The sequence below is a fragment of the Rhodnius prolixus genome, unplaced genomic scaffold (genome assembly GCF_049639745.1).
Source record: "Rhodnius prolixus isolate KJV_2025 unplaced genomic scaffold, Rpr scaffold_31, whole genome shotgun sequence".
Classification (NCBI taxonomy): domain Eukaryota; kingdom Metazoa; phylum Arthropoda; class Insecta; order Hemiptera; family Reduviidae; genus Rhodnius; species Rhodnius prolixus.
Genome location: NW_027411586.1, coordinates 712496 through 730476, shown reverse-complemented (window position 1 = coordinate 730476; position 17981 = coordinate 712496). Strand labels below are relative to the sequence as shown.

The 17981-nt window shown below is 38.1% G+C and overlaps 2 protein-coding genes across 2 annotated transcripts; both read left to right on the top strand.

Moving 5' to 3' along the window:
* Positions 1–9250: 9250 nt before the first annotated feature.
* LOC141448420 (uncharacterized) lies at positions 9251–10012 on the top strand. Its single transcript, XM_074116777.1, has one exon. It carries the CDS (start codon positions 9251–9253, stop codon positions 10010–10012), a length of 762 nt encoding a protein of 253 aa, XP_073972878.1.
* A 73-nt stretch (positions 10013–10085) lies between these two features.
* LOC141448419 (uncharacterized) lies at positions 10086–11042 on the top strand. The gene has a single exon (XM_074116776.1). It carries the CDS (start codon positions 10086–10088, stop codon positions 11040–11042), a length of 957 nt encoding a protein of 318 aa, XP_073972877.1.
* Positions 11043–17981: the final 6939 nt, after the last annotated feature.

Genomic DNA, 17981 nt, shown 5'->3' with positions numbered 1-17981 from the left:
GTGTTGCAATAGACTTCAAAAAGTAATTTGAAATGTTTTAGTAAAAATAAAAAATAAAAAAATAAGGAACTCCAGAACAATAGTTGACCATAACTACAAACAGAAATGGAAGAATAAAATTTTTGTTAACCAAGCTGAATATGAGTTATGGAATATTAAGTTGCAGATTGCAACTTACAAAACCAAATAAAAACCCAAAAGGAAAATTAAAATTATGAAAATAAAAAACCTGAACTTGAAACAAGAATAATTACAATGACAGAGAATTGAGGAAAGACTGGAAGTATCTTCAAACATGGAAATTTATGACTCATGTAATCCTATTTGATAAAGAAAGCTCTTCGAAAAATGTTTCGAATAAAACCTATTTATTGAAATAGGTGTAAACTGGGCTCTAGTAATCGTGAAAGTGAAAAACTATTTTATAAAGTGGTTGACACTTTCGGTTGAAAGTTTATTATCGACTTGTACTATTTTGTGTCAAAATTTGACACGATTGGAATATTTTCCACACCAGAAGCATACAAAAAATATTGCAAATTGATCAATAAAGGGGACATCCATTCCGTAAAACAGACAGAAAAATAAATAAAATAAGAGGATTTGCATCAAAAAACTACATCTAGCAAGTAATTATTTTATTCTTTTGATCAAACAACGAAAACAATCTAACTAATAACTTATCGAAATAAGAAACTGTTTGAAACTTAACAATTAATCAGAACTAGGCTCACTTTTTGACGAGACATCAGCAATTAAGGTGCACTCAATCTTACTAAAACAAGCTCTACATATATTCAGCTAATTATTGAAGTAAATTATATGAAACTAAGTAATAGCAAAATATCTACTTACAAAATTAAGAAGAATGTATGAATATGAAGTCTTCAACAAAGTTGCTTAATAAATAATAAAATCGCAAAAATTGCTAACACTTATTTCAACAACTGTTAAAAGACGTTTGATTTAGGTTAGGTTACATCTTTATTTCTATTTTACAGTGTATACAAACCATAAAGGAGAGGGGAATCACAATACTATAACCTTTATTAAGTAAAACACTATTTTTTTGTTCACAACCTCATACAAAAGAATAAAGTATAGTAAAATATATTTTATTAAGTTAGTATGAAGTTTTAAATATATTATCAGTATAGACATATCGTTGTTCTTTTTAAAATTTTAGAAGTTTTCACAGTGGGGCGCGCTAGTTGACTTAGCAGATAACAAGGTTTAGAGACACAGAAGGTTACAATGCAAAATAAATAATACGGTGTGTCTGTGTGCTTTTTTCAACACTGGTATAATATTTTTAATAATAATAAACATTTTTGAACAAACCTGTTGTAAAAATAAAGTCGTTGTATGTTTTCTTTTTAAATTTTAAACATTTTTTTGTGTTTAATTGTTCATTCATGAAAATCAGATCACCCATCGATAATTTAAAACGATTGCAATACTTTCCCTTAGTGGAGAAAGATCAGAATGGCCCTTCAATGTAATTTAACCCCTGTTCCCTCGCCAATTTTATCAAATTTGGGCTAAGATTTTCAGAGTTAATAATGATAATTTTAGAGCGGGTTAACTTAGATGAGGCAAACTCCCCTCCTTGACTATCTCCTTATCATTTTCCAAAATATTCCAAACCATTAAAAGTCTATTCTGTAAAGTTGCTATTCTGGTTTACAGGTTTTTTCAACATGAGGGATAGGCAATAGTTTTATACATTGTACTTTAATATTTCATACCAAGTTAGTGGAAGGTAGATGTAGCATTATCAAATCAGTGAGTAGAAGTTAAACACTAGAGAAAAGTTAGGGGGGAATGTTGCCAAGTTGGCAGGAAGAAAATGCAGACTGAGAATAGTTATGGAGGATTAGTGAACAACTAGTCGGAAGATGTAGAATGAAAATAAAAAAATTTTACGAGTTATGGGGGAGTGGTAACAAGTGGTTGGTGGTAAGAAGATGGATATTGAGAGAAATGTTATGGGATGAAATGATGAATGATGAATACATCCCATGAAGGGTTATTAAATAATAGGAAGTAATGCAGTAAAAGTTGAAACCTTCTTTCTGCCAAATTTAATCAAAATCGGGCAATGAATATTGATTAATTGATGAATATTGATTAATTGATGAATATTGAATATTGATTAATTGATGAATATTGAATATTGATTAATTGATGAATATTGAATATTGATTAATTGATGAATATTGAATATTGATTAATTGATGAATATTGAATATTGATTAATTGATGAATATTGAATATTGATTAATTGATGAATATTGAATATTGATTAATTGATGAATATTGAATATTGATTAATTGATGAATATTGAATATTGATTAATTGATGAATATTGAATATTGATTAATTGATGAATATTGAATATTGATTAATTGATGAATATTGAATATTGATTAATTGATGAATAATGAATATTGATTAATTGATGAATATTGAATATTGATTAATTGATGAATATTGAATAATTGATGAATATTGAATAATTGATGAATATTGATTAATTGATTAATATTGAATAATTGATGAATATTGATTAATTGATGAATATTGAACATTAAGATCCACAAAAGCTAACATATATCCACATAAAATTTCGATTTGTAATGTCAATTCATTCATGTAAATTGATCGGTTCACTCGTCAATAATTTTAACGATTGCAGCGCTTCCTCTTATTGGGTGTAAGAGCATGATGGCGCTTTAAAGTCAAGTAGGGAAGCTTTAACCATTTCTTCGTGTTTAATTTTATCAAAATCGGCCTAAGCGTTAAAGAAATATCAGTAAAAATAGTATTCCCTCTCCACCCCTTCATCCCCTCCTGAAGTGGCACAACGTCGAGACTTCTATAATGCATATCTGTACAAGATATAGATTCGAATGACGCTTTATTCATGAAAATTAGTTCATGCGTCGACCATTTGAAACGATTGCCATACGTCCCCCTAATAAGGGTAAGAGCAGAACGTCGTTTAAATGTTACGTAGGAGAGCCCTAAACCTTTCATCCTGCCAAATTTTATCAAAATCGGGTTAACATTTACAGTGTTATTAGTAATAATAATTTTGAGAAGGGGCCTCACATTTATAGGGCTAACTCCTCCCCCATCTGACGTATAGGGTCGAGACCCCCAAAAGGCACATCTACATAAAATTCCGAATCGTATGACTCCTCATTCTCAAAAATCGTTCGGCGCGTTTAAGCGCTACGTTGTTTACAAAAAACGTAACAACAACAACAACAAGAAGAAGAAGAAGATTTTCTGAAAAAGCTGTTTTTGCTCATTTTCGGCAACATTTTTCTCAAAATCTACTAAATCTGGGTTGTTGCAAAAAATTACAGTTATAAATGAGGATTTGCCCTATATTATAAAGAAAATTTGGGAATTTTATCTTTTATACAAAAAGAGAAAAAAATTGTTAAAGTTGGGTGTTTTTCAACCTTTCGCTTTTTCGTGCATTTTTTGACGATCAACCCTTATACAACTGTCCTACCGGACAGCTTTAATCAATGGTTGACTACTACATAAAGTTACAGTTACTTTAATCGAAGAATGAACTTAAATATATAAAATAAACCAAATCATTGATGTATGTTGGTGTAAGCATTTTTTAAAAAAAGTTTTTGAATTTTTTAGCCTCATAATTTTTATTATTTTTCAAAACGAGAAATTACAGTCAATCTACAGTGCTACTTGAACAAATATTTTGTAGATGAAAATGGTATATGGGTCTGTGACATCTAATAAATTCTAAAAAATATTAATTAAAATTAATGCAGTAAAATTGCTTAAATAATATCAATGAAGTATTAATGAAATGTTGGGTACTGCTGATTTGTGTACCTTTTGGCGTTTAATCAACCCTTATATTTAACTTTTTAAACTTTAAGTTTTTGTTAAAGAGATCACATACACATGCAATGAAAATGGTAGAATACTTACTTTGTTACTGTAGGTTACAGTTGAATTTTGAATTAGGAAGTTAAAACAAAATTTGAATATTGAGTTGGTCTTACAGAAGTATTCGAGTGCACAAATTACACTAAATTATCAAATAAATTAGTAAACAATAATTATTCATTCTTAAATTAAAATTGAATGCAGTGCCTTTAATTACTTGTACTAAAATACCTAATTTACTAAAAATATGCGTATCTTTACCTATTTAATATTACATGTATAAAATATTGTTGGAAGAACACTTACATTAATATTGAAGAAAACTATATTATTTAATATTAACCTAGATTAATTATTAAATATTTTTAATGATTGACTACTACCTAATAAAATCTCTTTAACAAAAACATACAGTTTAAAAAGTTAAGTATAAGGGTTGATTAAACGCCAAAATGTACACAAATCAGCAAGTACCCAACATTTCATTAATACTTCATTAATATTTTTTTGAATTTATTAGATGTTTCACAGACCCTTATGCTGGCCATTTTAATCTACAAAATATTTGTTCAAGTAGAACACCTTTAACTTAGATTGACTGTAATATCTAATCAACAAGCTATTAATCACAGGTTAAAAAGAAAAACTTTATTTAAAAAAAAAAAAAATATGAGGCTAGAAAATACAAAAACTTTTTAAAAAAAATGCTTACACCAACATTCATCAATGATTTCATTTATTTATTTTTATTTTTAAATAAAAACCGTCGGTTTAAGTTCATTCTTCGATTAAAGTAATTGTTACTTTATGTAGTAGTCAAAAGTTTATAATAATAGGTAATAATTAATCTGGCTTTATAGAAAATAATATAGTTTTCTTCAATCACATTCTCAATCTAGGTATTCTTCCCACAGTATTATATATTTGAAATATAAGATAAATAAGATATGCATATTTTTATGACAGCTAACATAATTATTCCAGTATTTTACTATAAGTAAAATTAGAGGGACTGCATTAAATTACAATTGAGAAATGAATAATTATTGTTGAATAATTTACTTGATATTACCTACGCGTTATTTGTGCTCACAAATACTTCGGAAAGATGAATTTTAGACTGAAATATTGTTTTAAATCCGTGATTCAAATTTAAATAGTAGCCGACCCTACCTTTGTCTTTTTCTACTTTAACGTGCATGTACATACATATACATACATATACATACATACATGTACATACATACTTCTCAGAATAAAGAGCATAATAAAGATAAATCAGAAGAATAATTTGGAATAAAGCTAAAATAAAGTACCTATTTAATTATGAAGATATAATATACATTTTATCATAATTAGGTATAACAAAAAAATAAAATATTATGAATGAACAAAGGGAAGGGATTACCTATGCGGTTAGCGTATTGGATTCCCACGCTACAATTGGATCCAAAACGCCACATCTTCTGAGGAGGGCTACAGTCATGCCTGGGAGATGCTTGACTCCCGGTATGAAGGAAGGCTCCGCGTCGCCAGCGCCACAATGGAGACCTTCCTGCAATTTCCGGGTGCCGATCCCAGCATAGAGACCTGCATCGCGTGGCTGTCGCGTCGACAGATTATGCTGGACTCTTTGGAAATCCCGCACCCACTCGACTTCCTGTTATGTCACGTAGTTCTTTCCGTCCTTTCCCCTGCCCTCCAAGAGGAATTTAGGAAAAGGTATTTAGGTTCATTTGATGTGCTACCCACCAGTGCCCAGGTGCTTGATTTTCTCAAAGACCAAGAAGACAGATTTGCCCCGAAATTGACCCTTGGTCGATCAGTACCTGTCTCCGTAGGCCAGCCTACTCCTAGTCAAGTTTCTCCTCCTCCTACTCCTCAACCTCGCGTTGTTTCCCCTGTACGAGAGACTGGGTCCGGAGTTGTGCAATCGCCAAAACAGGTCAGGGGCTACACGCCCAGATCTGTGAGATTTGTGCCCCGTCCTCCTAGAATACCATCGCCCCCCTCCTCACCAGTCCGGAGAATGACTCCTTCCACTTCCCGTGCCCCAGCTTCCTCAACCTCTTCGTCCTTCCAATGCTACCTTTGCGGGGATTCACACCGCCTCTCCAAGTGTACTAAATACCTGAATATGTCGGTGAGTGATAAATGGAATTTTGTGGTGGAGAAGAAATTATGTGTTAACTGTCTTTCCATTTATCACTTCGTGTCCCGATGCCCCTGCCAGTTTGGGTGCGCGAAATGTCATGGAGAGCATCACACCTCATTGCACCCCCCTCCGCCATCAGCCAGCGTTAGTCAGAAAGGAGCCAGTACTCCTGGAATTCCTCCATTCATGTCCTTGCCGACCTCTCGACCCTCAAGGCCCAGATCTCCCAAAAGGGTACATTACCAGGACTTACCTGAATCCCCGCCTCCTTTCCCAAGACGCCCCCTTCTTCCTCCCAGTTCCTTTGAGCCTCTTCTCCCTCTCGGCAAGGCCAGGGACTCTGAGTCTCGACTCTCGTCATCTTCCTCGTCCGACGAATTACCCCCCGTGCATCCTGTAACTTATTTTGGCCGACATCCGGCACCCCCCCCCCCCGCCAGAATTATAGGTTCTTGGCAGGCGCGATACCCCTCCATTGTCCACCTTTGCTCTCTGCCGTCGCAGACACTGCCGTTTGTGTCATCTAGCAAAGGTTCCACGTAAGTCCATAGTCAAGTCCTTCCCTTCTGACATGTCAGTCTCCCCCACTGCCCTGGTGTATCTCCTTGGAGGAGATGGCCAGTGGTATCGCGCTCGTGCCCTGCTAGATTCAGGCAGTGAGATAAATTTGATGTCTAAGTCATTCGCCAAGGAAAGTAGATTGGCTTGTAGCCCCATGTCAGGTGGAATTCGAGGAATAGGAGGCAATATCGCCACTCAAGTTGTGGGTCAGGTTTCTACCAATTTAAGACAAAGCCCCCCTTTCTCCCAACTTAAAATCCCCTTCCGCGTAGTTACCAAGACTGTCCCAGATGCACCATCCTCCTATTTTCCGGTCAAGGATTGGCCGCATCTAATAGATAAACCTTTAGCTGACCCAGCCTTTAATGAACCTAGCCCAGTAGATGTGGTCTTTTCAGCCTCGGTCTTTGACGCCATTGATCTTAGTCAGATGATCCGTTCCCAAAATGGTTCTCCCAACGCAAGATTGACAACTCTTGGCTGGATCATGTCTGGTCCCTTGAGAAGTCTCCCCATAAGAAGGGTTCGTTTTGACTCTTCCATCCAGGACAGCAGGTCCAATTCCGAGCTCTACCGGACCTATTATAAAATTTTGTTCAAGCACAAGTATGGTCATTTGACAGCCCAGTCTACTCCAGAAAACAAGCCTTCGACTGAAACCCCTCTTTGCAAGTCTGAGTCTGAACCAATTGCCCTTTGTGATGACCCTGAAGTTGTCGTGGAGTCGGATCAGCCAAGCTTACCCAGTCGATCTGTATCCTCCACTCAAATTTTATCAACTTCCTCAGAAGAAGCCAAACCTCAAGAACACATTCGCCCGATTGAGGCTAGTCAATTTCCTCCTCCTAAACCACAACGTTTAACCAGAACAGGGCGTCCGCTACAAACTCTTACCCTTCCTGACCCTGAAATTCTTCCTCCTACCATAACTTCTGCGGAAGTTTCTCCCTCGGAAGTTGCTATCCAACCCGTTGATTCTCCTTTAGTCAACCCTGTGTCGGTAATCTCAATTCAACCTACAGTACTCCGCCTCACTCCTGGAAAAGCCTCCCAACCAATTCAGCACCCCCCTGACCAGGTTTTGGCCCGTCTTATGAAGAGGATGTTTGCCCTAGAGGAAGTGCCTGAGGTTTCACCTCTTACTCCAGAGGAATTAAAGGCAGAAGAGTGCTTCTCTAAGTCATGTTTTCGACTCCCCAATGGTCGCTTCTCTGTGGCTTTGCCACTTAAAACCAGTCCTTGCTGTCTAGGAGAAACTAGAAAAATCGCTCTAAGGCGCCTTCTTCAAACTGAAAATCGCCATGTCAAGTCCCCACATCTTCGAACTCCCTATGTCCAATTTTTGAAAGACTACTTAGAATCTAAACATATGAAGCTGGCCCCTCCTCTTAAGTCAGGTCAAATTGCATATTACATTCCCCACCATGCAGTGCACCGTCTAGATGATCACCCAAAAAAAATCAGAGTCGTCTTTAACGCATCCCAAAAGTGTTCCTCAGGCATCTCACTCAATGAACTCTTGCTCCCTGGACCTAGATTACAGCTTGACATCTGGAAGGTGGTTACCAGGTTCAGAGTTGACAGGTGGGTATTTACAGCCGATATTCGTCAAATGTTTCGCCAGATATTACACCCCCCAGAAGACAGAGACCTATTACGTATCCTTTGGCGCTTCGATACCAGTCAACCGGTTCAGGAGTACAGACTGTGTACTGTCAAGTATGGAACCACGTCAGCGCCCTATCTAGCATGTCGCGTGCTACAAGAGTTAGCCCTCACTTCGCAGAACTCCTTTCCTCAAGCAGCAGAGATCCTTAGGGATCGTACTTATGTCGATGACATTTCCGGAGGAGGCCCTACTCTTGAAGCGGCCCTGAAATCGAGAGACCAACTCATAAGATTGCTAAGTCAAGCTCAAATCGAGCTCAGAAAATGGGCATCCAATCATCCTCGATTGTTAGAAAAAATTCCTCCCGACCACCTTCTCCCAGCAATGTCTTCTGTATGTCTAGAGAAGGACGAGGAGTCACAATTAAAAATTCCTGGCCTCTGTTGGAACCCCTCACAAGACTATTTCCATTTTTGATTCGTTCAGTCCCTAATATTCAAACAAAAAGACAATTAGCTAGTCAGATCGCAAAAGTTTTTGATCCATTGGGATGGCTAATTCCAATAACAGTTGTTGCTCGTGCGATATTCCGAATGGATTGTCAAGCCTCCCTTAACTGGGATGACCCTTTGCCTGCATCCATTATCCAGGAGTGGTCTCAGTTCGCTGTCACCCTTCCGGAACTCTCAAATATCCGTATCCCTAGATTCGTGTCTTCGTCTATTCCTAAGTTATATTTAATGGGTTTTGCTGATGCATCAGAACGGGCGTACGCGGCGGTTGTGTATCTTGTGGCATTATCTGAAGAACCAGTCATCAGCTTGGTCATGTCCAAAGCCAGAATAGCTCCAATGAAACCTGTTACGCTCCCACGTCTGGAACTTTGTGCCGCTCATCTCCTGGCTCTCACCCTTCACAAAGTCAGTCTTCTCTTCCCTCAGATACCCTCTCCAAATATTTTCGCCTTCTCCGATTCTACCATAGCTCTGGCATGGATAAAGCTACCCCACCTCCACACTGGAAGGTATTCGTAGGCAATAGAGTGGCTGCCATTTTAGAAAAGGTACCCGCTTCCCAATGGTTTCACGTCCCCTCATCGCAGGACCCTGCTGATTGTGCCTCACGCGGGCTACGTCCCCAGGAGTTAGTAAACCACCACTTATGGTGGGAAGGCCCTCCTTGGCTAAAATTAAATCCAGAGTCATGGCCCCTAGGACAAGTAAATGCAGATTTGTCAGACCCGATTGTAGGAGCAGAAATTCGCTCCCAGTCTCTTAATGTATCGATCGCAGCCTCTTGCCCTGAGGAATTGGAGTCTAAGTTTTCCAGTTTGTATACACTTATAAATATAGTAGCCTGGTGCTTGAGATTTGCCCATAATGCCAGAAATTCAGCCCATCACATGTCAGGTCCTCTAAAGGTCAAAGAACGTAATGAAGCCTTGCGCGCCTTGATTATTCGAGTGCAGCAACACTCGTTCATAGAAGAAATCCAAGATACCCAGACCCCTCGACCTAAATTGCGCCTAGTTAAAACCTTAGGCCTGTTCTTACACACTGACGGAGTGTTACGAGTTGGAGGAAGGCTAAGGCTAGCCAATCTTCCTGAAGTTAGCAAACACCCTGCCTTGTTGCCTTCGCAACACCCCTTGACAGCCCTGATTATCCAGGATGCCCACATCTCCAATCTTCACGTAGGGCCCGCTGCCACTCACGCATTTCTGCGAAGTCGATCCAATGATCGTCAATGGTAAAAATGTAGTTCGTCGCCAATTGTCAGCCTGTAACAAGTGATTCAGCATCAAGCCAACATCTTTTAATCCGCCGATGGGTCAACTGCCAGAGGGAAGAACTAGCGTTTCAGCACCCTTCACCACTACTGGGATAGACTATGCAGGCCCCTTCAGTGTAAAAATTGCTTCCCTCCGTTCAGCCAAGGTTCTTCAGTCTTACCTGGCTATTTTCGTCTGCTTCTCCACCAAGGCCATACACCTGGAGTTGGTCACAGACCTCACGACGCAGGCATTTTTGGCTGCCTTAAACCGCTTCGTTGCCAGGAGAGGTGTGCCCAGCCACATTTGGTCAGATAATGGCACTAACTTTGTCGGGGCCAAAAGAAAACTCCAAGAATTATCCACCCTATTAAGCGACGCCCATTCTCAGGAGGCCATTCTGAGAGAGTCTACCAGAAGAGGCATTGAGTGGCACTTCATTCCGCCTAGAGCACCACATTTTGGAGGCTTATGGGAAGCTGCTGTTAAATCAGCCAAAAGACTACTGAAGGTCACGTTAGGCACACAGGAGCCTACTATGGAGTGCTTCCTTACCATCCTGTGTCAAATTGAAGCCATCTTGAACTCCCGACCACTTACGGCTGTGTCATCCTCGCCAGATGATGTCCAGGTTCTGACGCCAGGTCATTTTCTAATAATGCGGCCAATGACAGCACTACCCACGAGTGAGTCCTTGACATCGCGCACCGCTCTTAGATCTAAATGGGCCATGGTGCAGTTTACTGTCGGCCAGTTCTGGAAGCGATGGCATCGAGAGTACCTACTGGATCAACAAGCCATGCTGAAATGGCATTCGCCCTCTCTCCCGGCGACAGAAGGCCAGATAGTCACCATCATAGATGACAACCTTCCCCCCTTACAGTGGACGATTGGTCGGATCGCCAAACTACACTACGGACGAGATGAAGTGGCAAGAGTGGCCGACGTGAGGACCCCGTCAGGAATCATCAGCCGTCCCATCCGGAAGCTATGCCCCCTGCCAACTCAGTGAGTGGAACTCTGGCGAGTCCACTGCGGGGGAGGATGTTTGGTCCCCGCACTGGCTGCGGCCCCCCTGGGTCAGAATTTCTATCAGTGTCGGCCCTTGGTTGGCAGTATTGGTGTGCAGGGAGTGGGGGTTGGTGCGATGCAGGCGATGTGCCCCCCTTGTGACGACACTGACTTGCGGAGGTTGAGAGTGAATCAACAAGTTGTGTGGCCATCTTGTGGCGTCCAAAAAAAAACGGTTTTAATATTCTGTCTGTGGTTTGTGCCTGTGAAATTGTTCATAGTTGAAGGGATCTGTAAACCTAATGGTATTAAGACATTGTACCCTTGTTGATGTAAATGAACGTAAGTTTTGTATAATTATCAATAAGAAGACCTATAGGCTACCCCCGTCTGGGGTTCTCATATTCTCTGTACCCTAATTATGCCCTCATGCCAGTGTGGCATTGTAATGTACAAAAATAATTCCTTGTGCCCCGCCTGGTACATTTATATAACCTACAATTGTATTCCTTTAATACAGTGCACGTATTAAGGAAGGAACTGCGTACAACAGTATTGCACGCATTATCAATCATTCTTTTATTTGTAAAATAGAATTAAGTAGTGTCAATCATCTTGTATATGTCATTAATTGTTCATTTGTCTTGCAAAATAAACTTGAGTTTTTTTTGTCGTTAAAGGTATTTCAAATGTTGGTGGTGTCCCCCACTCCTGATCCTACTTTCACTTAATTAAATTGGAGTTTTCTAAAACATTTTTATAACCACTGCCCCCCCCCACAGACTATTATTCAGGTGGCAAGTAATTTTCTCTTAATAATGAATGTACAAGACTTACATACATGTCAGATACAGAAGGTACAATAAATGATAACAATATGGCCATTAAAGTCCAATTCTTAACAGACAATCTCTCCTCATTAGCACTGGCACATGTTCCTCCGGCGGAAGGACGCCATCAATTTGGCGGACCGACGCACAGCACACAAGGTCAGTCAGCAGTTCCGTCTCTGTTGAGGTGCCCAAGGGCAACTGAACTTCTGCCTTGCACTGGCCACCATCCCCACCACGTCCAAACAACCAATGCTGCCAACGGACAATTGTCGCTCAAAGAAAATTCTGGTCAAGGGGGGCCGCAACTCCTTCCAAGGATCCAACATCCTCCCCCGCAGTGGACTCGCCAGAGTTCCACTCACTGATTTCGGGGTAGGAAGAGCTTGCTGACTGGCCCCCTGGTCGCTCCTGACATAGTTCAGACTTCTGCCACTCTTGCCACTTAATTGCGATTAATAGACTTCCTTGGCATCAGGTAAAGATGCAACCTTGACATTGATGAAAGGCCAGCAGAGTCCGATGCCAGTGGTGGTGGAACGCTCTTCCTTCCCGTAGTTGACTCGTACGAGGGTTAAACGGTGCTGACTTGTTACTGAAACCTTTCAAATTTAGACTGATTGACTAATTCCCTGGGGAAACTACTGACTGGCTGACTGACTGACTAAGAGGACTGATTGACTATTTGACTGAGAAAGTAGGCGTAGGGATTTGACTGACTTATTGACTGAAAATCCAGGGATAAGGAAGTTACTGGCTGACTGATTAGAGAAATGGCCATGGATAAACTTGACTAACTGACTTAGAGCATGGCCATGGGACACTTGACTAATTGACTAAAAGAAAGGCCACAAGAGACTTGACTGTTTGACTGAGGAAATGGCCATGACAAAAATTTGACTATCTGACTGAGAGAATGGCCATGAGGAAAACTTAACTGAGGGAATGGCCATTAAAATTTTGACGCACTGACAGAGGGAATGGCCATGAAGAAAGATTTGACTAAATGACTAAGGGAATGGCCATGAAAATCTTGACTGGCTGACTAACAAGGGGAATGGCCGTAGGTAAACATGACTAACTGAAGGAATGGCCACAGGGACACTTGATTGACTGACTAAAAGTCAATGGCCACAGGACTGTGGAAACTAATAACTGACTCACTGGCTAACTAAGGACTAATTGACTGTTTAACTGAAAAAATGGCCTGAGGAAAATTTGACTAACTAACTAAGGGAATGGCCATAAGAAAACTTGACTAATTGACTAAGGAATGACCATAAGAAACTCGACGGAGTGACTAAGGGGATGGCCATGGATAAACTTGTCAAACTGAGGGAATGGCCATGAGGAAAATTTAACTTATCTGACAACCTGAAGGAATGGCCAGGGGAAAACTAGACTAACTGACTGACAAAGGGAATGGCCACGAGGATACTTGGAAAAAGGGGGACAGCAGGGGTATGACTTATAGACTGAAGATCAATAGTGCGATAAAGGTCAAAAATTACAAAAGGTATAGACCCAAAGAGGAACATCTTTTAAGGCAAAACCAAAAACAAGGACAAAGACAGACATTACCTAGACCAGTGTTTCCCAACCATTTTTGTGCCATGCCCCACCTTAACCTTTCTAAAATTTTTATGCCTCCCTATGTAACATACATAATTTTAACATTTTAAAATTGATTTGTTCACTTAAGAAACATAAATGATAGGATCTAGGAAGAAATCACTATGAAATTGTTAACAAAACACAGTAAATAAAATTTCAAATCTGAAATTTGTGGGGGACCGCCTGTTCTGTATTCTGTATTCTTTTGTGATTCGAATTGGTAGTAAATAATAGTAAACCCACAAAATTCAAATTCCAAATAATTTTAATACAGATTTTTCTATATTAATTTATTATTTTAATTTAGTGAGATCCTTGCGCTTGATGCTTGCTGCACAGAGATTTTATATTAGGTTCCAATTTGGTTAGCTTCAGTCTCAAGTCTCCACATTGTGTTATATCCAGCCGATTTCTTTTTTTTACCAGTAAATCATTTATAGGGAGTTGCTACCTGTCCGCCGACCTGTGCAGACGTATTTGTTTGAGCTCTGTCTTATTTTTCATTTTTAATTAGTAAATGTTAATAGTTTTGAACAGTTTTTTTGTTAGTTTGTTCGTTTGTTTTTTGTTCTTTATTTTGACTAATTAGTTTATAAAAGTGATACTCTGATACTATGGATAATATCGTGAATAAATTATTTTAATTTGCAAAGTTACAGTGAAAGATTGAATTTGTTTGCTGTAGTTGTCAGGGAGGGGATAGTTATCTACTTGGAGAAGAGGAGTGGTGGAGTAAGTAGAGGCCTAAAGTTTATCTGCGTGGATCTGTGTTTACTTAAACTTTATGTTGAATGAAATTTAACTAAACATTGGTCATACTGTTCATGTATATTCCAGCATTTGTCGTTTTGTTACAATAATTTTTCTGTTAGTTTGTTTGCAAGTATAAGGGTTTTATTTGTAAATTTATAAAATTACTGGTTACTTAATGAGCAGGAAGGAAACTAAATTAGAAAGTTATTTTTCACCAACAACAAGTAAAATTGTTAAAAGAAGGCGCTCTAAGAGCACCTAAATACGGAAAAAGTGCGTAAAACAGAGAATATGGCGTTTAGCTTGGAAAGTTTAAGTGACTTATTAGATAAAAAGTTTGCTACGTTTAGCGCTATTGTCAGAGATGACTTCAAAATGTTAGAGAATAAAATAGATGCATTAGTAAAGGAAAATCAGAGTTTGAAAAATGATATTTTAGAAATGAAAATTAGAGAAAATAAGATGGAAGATGCAATTGAACAGCTAGTGAATAGAAATAAGATGAGAAATCTGGTTTTTAGAGGTTTAGGAAAGGATAAGAATCTAAACACAATAAATTCTGTAAAAGAAATTTGTCAAACTGTACTTGGATTGGAGAACATTCAGGTAAATAAAGCAAGAGATATAAATAAGAATCATCCGAAAAATATAATTATTGCAGAATTTAAAACGGAAGAAATGACTTTCGATATTTTAACGGAAACTAAGAAGTTAAAAGGTAGTGGCATAATTATTCACAGAGATATCTCCGGAAGAACTAGAAGAAGAAAAAGATGTTTACTACAAGCGAGGAAGATATTGCTCGAGTTAGACAATCAAGTTAGAATTCGAATGAGGGACTCTTTCTTCCTTTTCAATGAACACAGATTCACGTGGACTTTGAGGAGGGCTTAAAATGTGATGGGAAAAATGGCTTAGCAGTACTCAAAAATCTGTATGGAACTGGCGTTACTGAGGAAGTGGAAAGCAGTTTTCAGACAATAGTTGAAACGGATAGGAAATTTGGGACTACTAGAGATGTGCGAGATGTTAGTAAATCATCCTGAAGCAATGTTGTCTGTCGAGGACATAGGGAGAATGACACGGCGAGTAAAATGAAAGCGGAAACAAGAATTGAAAGCTTATTTAATGAACCGGTTGATAACATTGAAATTTCAATTTTATCGTATAATATTGCGGGTTTAAAAAATAAAGTAGATTCATTTGTGTTTTTTAATTTTATAAAAAAGTTTGATGTTATTTTTTTGCTTGAGACGCATTTAGAACAGAAAGATTTGTATTTATATGAACATTTGTTTAAAGATTTTCATATTTCGTTTGTTGCAGCCTCAAGGTATTTCAAATATGGTAGAGCTGAAGGGGGTTGTATTTATGGTTATAAGAAAAATAAATCCATTGCAAGTATTTGTAGTTTTATCCAAATAAATAATAATTTTTGTATTAGAATTAATCAAAAAGATGATCATATTCTTTTAATACCGACTTATATTAACTGTACTAATTGGGCTAGTGATTTTGAGCAATTAAATTGTCTGTTAAATGAAATTAATGATAGTAAATGTATAATTATGGGTGATTGCAATGCCAGAATTGGGGATGCTCAAATTATTCAATCCGGAATTGCCTATTTTAAAACTAATGTCAGTTTAGAGCGGAAGTCAAAAGATAAATGCATAAATGCTAGAGGTAAGCAATGGCTGGAACTTTGCGACAATAATGACCTCGTGGTTTTGAATGGCAGGGTGGAGGGTGACAGGGAGGGAAACTTTAGTTTCATTTCTTCCTGGGCCTCGTCTGTGCTTGACTTGTGCTGTGAGAATTTCTCATTGTTGTCTGCTATATCTAAGTTTACTGTTACAAAAGTGGTAAATAATGTTTCTGCGATTCCACTTCTTCCAAAACTTGTCTGGTTAAATGATAGTGAAAAGTATAAAAGTAATTTAGATTACCAGTTATCTGTCCATGGTAATTCAGATGGTGATTCCCAGACGGAGCTAGCAACACTTGTCAATATGATAAAACAAGCAAGTGGGGTGCAAAAGTCACTGCAGAAACCACTAAATAGAAAACAGGAATAGTTTGATTGGCAGTGTGTTAAAGAGAGGAACAAAACATTTCGTTTGTTAAATATTTATAGAAAATCAAATTCTTTTGTCATTAGGAGAAATTACTTAACTTGTAAACAAAAGTATAAGCAGCTTTGTAAAGCGAAAAAAGAGGAATTTGCAAATAGTTTAATTGATAAGATAAGTGCTGCCAGGGATTCAAAAGATTTTTGGAATATTACTAAGAAATATAAAAAACAATCGTTTATGTGTAATGATAGCCTAGGTATATGCCAGTTTAAAGAATACTTCGAAAAATTATATAATCCAAGTGTTGAACAAATAGTAATAATGTATGCAGAACCGTACTTGTGTGATGTTACTTTAGATAATAAGTTTTCCTTGCAAGAATTGAAATTGGTGCTGGATAAGGCTAAATGTGGCAAAGCGCCAGGCTTGAATAGGGTGCCATATGAATTTTTTAAAAATGCTTCAGCAAATTTCCTTTTAAGATTACTGGCACTCTTTAATAAAATTTATGATTCTGGAGTTGTACCTTCTAATTTTAAAGATGCCATTGCATTTCCATTACATAAGAAGGGTGATTTAAATGATGTAAAAAATTATAGAGCTATTTCCTTCATAGATGTTGAAGCAAAGTTATTTTCTGGGCTACTCTTGAACAGACTGTGTTGTTGGCTCGATAACCATAGTATAATTAATGAATTTCAGGGAGGATTCAGAGCAGGATATGGCACAGTGGATAATGTCTTCAATCTTGACAATATAGTACTGTGGAAACTTAAAATCGATAAGCAGAAAAAAGTCTTTTTTTTTGTGGATTTTAAGTCAGCTTTTGACTTGGTGCCAAGAAACTTGTTGTTTTATAAATTATCGATGTTAGGCTTGTCCAATAAGTTTATTAATATTATCAGAAGGTTGTATGAAGGCAATCGGGTGGCGGTCTGGGGTAGAGATAATATCTCTGAGTTCTTTCCCTCATCGTCAGGGGTAAAACAAGGATGTCTACTTTCACCGACCCTTTTCTCTATTTATCTTAATGATTTGTGTCAGGAAATCGGAGGTGGCTTACATTTTGGCAATATAAATGTTCCCGTGCTGAAATATGCCGATGATATTGTGCTGCTGGCTGATGACCCTGTAGCATTACAGAATATGATCAACACACTAAACAACTACTGCAAAATGTGGGGTTTGGTAGTCAACCTGGACAAATCCAAAATAATGATTGTAGGGGGAGGGGTGGTAGACATTCCAAGTTGGAAAAGTGGAATTATGAGGAGGTGGATATTGAAATTGTTGGTAGCTATAAATATCTGGGTGTCAACTTAACACCATCCCTGGCGTTTGATTTGCATTTAAAAGAAAAATTGAGTACGGCGAAATTTGCCATCAATTGCAACTGGAATAAGTTGTTTAATAACTCAAAAATCTCCTTCCAGCCAAAATTAAAAGTGTTTTACGCGACGGCGCGCACAGTAATGTGCTATGCTGCTCAGATTTGGGGATATAAACGATATGACACGTTGGAGAAGTTACAGAGGTTTTTTATAAAAAAAGTTATTCAGACTACCTGGTAATACATCAAATTACATCATTAACTTAGAGTCAGGTTTACATACAATGTTTATTTTCACGCTAAAATTACACCTGAAATATATTTTGAAAGTTCTCAAA

Excerpts from the sequence above, each read along its gene's own strand:
- LOC141448419 (XM_074116776.1), top strand. The coding sequence starts at position 10,086 with ATGGGTCAACTGCCAGAGGGAAGAACTAGCGTTTCAGCACCCTTCACC.
- LOC141448420 (XM_074116777.1), top strand. The coding sequence starts at position 9,251 with ATGGATAAAGCTACCCCACCTCCACACTGGAAGGTATTCGTAGGCAAT.